We start from the raw sequence: 3,583 nt of genomic DNA, 5'->3' as shown, positions 1-3,583 counted from the left end.
GGAGCCCTCCGTGGAATCGCACAACCGTTACCCTTTCTGGGTTGAAGTCTCCATCAACGTGGATGTACGATAGCACCACCTACAGAACCACGGAAAAAATCTTCGTGTCTCCAATTGCATTTGCATACTCCAATCCCATCCCTTTACATTCTTGCAACTCGCATGATTTACTTTCCGCTGCTCATATACTCTTGTCATGCTTGCTTGAAATGTATTGTGAATGTTTAAACTTATGCTAAAACTCCACCTTAACTTGAAGAAATTAAAAACTGCTACTTTTCTTTGTTAAGAGTCTATTCACCCCCCTCTAGACACCTCTTCTTGATCCTTTCAACTGGGTTGGCAAGCCAGTCCAGGTAGAACACTTCCATGATGAAGCTGGCTGCCAGAAGCCGGACGTTCTCTTCACCAACAATCCTTCTCTTGTCTTCTGACACGCGATGGAGGGGTTGCTTCACCGACTTTGCATCCGATCTCACATGTAGCTTGTGCTCGGCAAAATCCGTCGGAACACCCGACATGTCCTTTGGGGATCATGCGAAGATGTCCCGATTCTCTCGTAGGAAATAGACGACCTCGCTTTGCTATTTGCTGTCGAGGTGAGACCCTATGACATCAAATCTCTCCGGGTGCGCCGGATCCAAGGCGATCTTCTTGCTTTCCTTGGCCGGCTGGAAGGAGCCCTGAGCCTACGCGTCCTTGGGGTCGGATGGCATGTCCGGCTGGTCGCGGGCCATGGCCACCGCCCGGTCAAGGAGGCGCTTTTCTTCGGCGATGACGAGGGACTCGGCCAGCCGACTGCTAGCAGCAGCACATGCCAGTGACTTCTGGTAGTCGCCGGCAATGGTGATGATGCCCTTGGGACCCGACATCTTCATCTTCAGGTAGGCATAATGCAGCACCGCCATGAACTTGGCATGTGCAGGCCGGCCCAGATCGACCACCTCGAACCAGATCGGCTCGCAGCGGAAATGGAGCTTGTCGCTGAACAGGACGTCGATCTTGATCTTGACGATTGGAGAGCAGGAAAGTCCGGGTACAATGCCATGGAAAACTATCCGATTGGGCAGGAGCTGCTTCTCCTTGATGCCCAGCTTCTCCATGGTGTCATGGTAGGATCCGGGAGAAACGGTAGGCCCGCCTCTCCATTGAGAATGTGGAATCCAGCACCATGGCGTAGGCACCTGACGATGGCATCACGGCCGGGCGGTCAGCACGGCTCCAGCTGATAGGCCTCTCGGACCGGTGCATAAATTTTGGGACCTCCGAGGCGATAGCGTTCACCTCTCGGTGGTGCTAGCGCCGGCTGTGCATGTCATCGGCTTCACTGCTGAAGACGATGTAGGTGGCGTTGGTGTCGGGGAACTCATCTTGGAGCATGCAACTCGATGGGTTGACAGCTGCTGAGGAGGCGGAGCCGGCGGGCCAACAGGCGGAGGCGGTAGGCCCTCGCCCTTCGCAATTCGGGTGAGCTAGTGGCATTTCCTAGTGGTGTGGTTAGACGGCTTCACGCCACTGTGAAACTTGCACGAGGTGTCAAGTGCTTGCTCGAAGGAGGCTGGCAACCAAGCGGGCTTGCCGCCCTTTTGACGCTTAGGGCCGGGTTGCCCTTCCGGCTGCTAGTCTTCAACTATTGCAACTTGCCGGCTATTGTAGGCCGGCTGCTGGGCCTTGCACTTGTTGTGTTTGACTGCTGGCACCGGCGGGAGCACCAGCACCTAGGTTAGTGATATGGTTATGTAAGTTGGCTAAAAAATGGCATCATCACCTAGGTTAGCACACAAATGACCTATACTTACCTTATTTTTCTCGAAATTGATATAATAAGCTTAGTTGGCCAAAAAATGGCATAATTGCCTATGTTAGCTCTAAAATGACACAAATAAGGAATAACAAGAAGAAAAACAAGAAATAGAAGAAAAAGACATAATAGAAAAAGAAAGAAAAGAAAAATAAAGAATAAAAGAAGAAGAATGAGAATGAGGAGGAAAGGGATAAAAAGATAGAAGAGAAGAAGAAAGAAGAGAAAGGAAGACAAAGAAGAGCAGTCTTCTCTTCTTCTTCTCTCTTCTTCTAGTCTTCTCTTCTTCTTCTCTCTTCTTCTAGTCTTCTTCTTCTTCTTCTTGTTCTTCTAGTCTTGTTCTTCTAGTCTTATTCTTCTTCTAGTCGTCTTCTTCTTCTTCTTCTCTCTTCTTCTAGTCTTCTTCTTCTTCTTCTTCTTGTTCTTCTAGTCTTGTTCTTCTAGTCTTATTCTTCTTCTAGTCGTCTTCTTCTTCTTCTTATTCTAACTTTCTTACTCCCATTTTTGTAGGTTAGATTCATTTCATGGAAGCGACATTGATGTACTGCTAGTGTTTAGTTCTTGTTTTCATTTGTATTGATGAACAATGTGAAACTATGTATGTATATATGGTTGAACTCCGTGAAACCATATGATTTGGTATGTATATGTGTTGGTATGCTTGTTGAAAGTATTTTCAAATGTGTATATATATCTGTGAAATTCTATGAAATTGATTGAATTTAAGAAAAAACAGGGGCTATACAGGCACTTTGCCGTCCGCTGGCAGACGGCAAAGAGCTTTGCCATTAGCCAACAGACGGCAAAGCTACCACATGTCAGCTACCTGTGCAACCTGGGGTGCACTGGGCTTGCCTATATGGCATGTGCCGTCTGCTGGCAGATGGCAAAGACCTTTGCCTCTTTGCCGTCAGCCAGCAGATGGCAAAGCATGCCACGTGTCAGCTACCTGGGGGGCATCTGGGCGGCCTATTTGGGCGCTTTGCCATCTGCTGGTAGACGGCAAAGCACACCGTTAACCCCTTAACAGACCTAAGGTGCCACGTGTGCCGTCCAGGCCCTTCAGACGGCAAAGACCTTTGCATCTTTGCCTTCTGCCAGCATACGGCAAAGAGCCCTTTGCCTTAGTTTGTTCAGCCGGACGTGTTGTCGTCTGCTTGCTGACGGCAAAGGCCTTTGCCGTCCACCAGGCATGCCTTTGCCGTCAGCCACGACATACGGCAAAGTGCCTGATTCTTGTAGTGATGGTCACTACAGCGGGTAGCAGGACCATGGTTACAATAGTCCGTGTGTTGCCATGGTTATTGTGGCCTAGTTATAAAAATTGGTTATTGTGGCCACTAGAAAAACGCCGTGACTAAAAGCACACAACTAAACAAGAGAATAAGGAAATAAATAAGCAAGAAACTAATGCAAGGCTATTATGGCTATTACAGATATTACATCCACTAGGCATCAAAGTTCGCCACTAGTGCAAATATAGGGAATAACGCAGCATATTACATACACTGGCCGTCTAAATTGGCCACCAGTGCAAATAAACACGGCAGCAAAACAAGTCCATAAGCAAAACAACTTCAGAACAGCTCAAGAAACGTTATCCTGGGTATCCACCATGTTGGCAATAAGCTTAGCAAGCTTATTAGCTTTGTCCTGTTTGGCTCTAAAATCCTCCAACGCTTGCTGTTGCACAAGAAAGTATGCATTTGAATGCTCCATGGACTTCCGCAGTCCTTCCGCTTCTTGTCGCAGCATAGCTGATCGATGTCTTTCAGCTTGTAG

At 48.1% G+C, this 3,583-nt stretch overlaps 1 protein-coding gene across 1 annotated transcript; it reads right to left on the bottom strand.

The window, feature by feature from the left end:
• Nucleotides 1-689: 689 nt before the first annotated feature.
• LOC141021707 (uncharacterized) lies at nucleotides 690-1,103 on the bottom strand. Its single transcript, XM_073497563.1, has 2 exons — nucleotides 945-1,103; nucleotides 690-878 (listed from the first exon to the last, which is right to left on the bottom strand). The coding sequence occupies exons 1-2, from the start codon at nucleotides 1,101-1,103 to the stop codon at nucleotides 690-692; spliced, it is 348 nt and encodes a 115-aa protein (XP_073353664.1).
• Nucleotides 1,104-3,583: the final 2,480 nt, after the last annotated feature.

The sequence above is a fragment of the Aegilops tauschii genome, chromosome 4 (assembly GCF_002575655.3).
Source record: "Aegilops tauschii subsp. strangulata cultivar AL8/78 chromosome 4, Aet v6.0, whole genome shotgun sequence".
In the NCBI taxonomy this organism is placed as follows: domain Eukaryota; kingdom Viridiplantae; phylum Streptophyta; class Magnoliopsida; order Poales; family Poaceae; genus Aegilops; species Aegilops tauschii.
The sequence above is the reverse complement of the archived record's forward strand: the minus strand, read 5'-3'. Positions and strand labels throughout refer to the sequence as shown.

Excerpts from the sequence above, each read along its gene's own strand:
- LOC141021707 (XM_073497563.1), bottom strand. The coding sequence starts at position 1,103 with ATGGAGAAGCTGGGCATCAAGGAGAAGCAGCTCCTGCCCAATCGGATA. Across the intron at positions 879-944 it reads GCGAGCCGATCTGGTTCGAG|ATGAAGATGTCGGGTCCCAA; the intron begins GTGGTCGATCTG and ends GCCTACCTGAAG.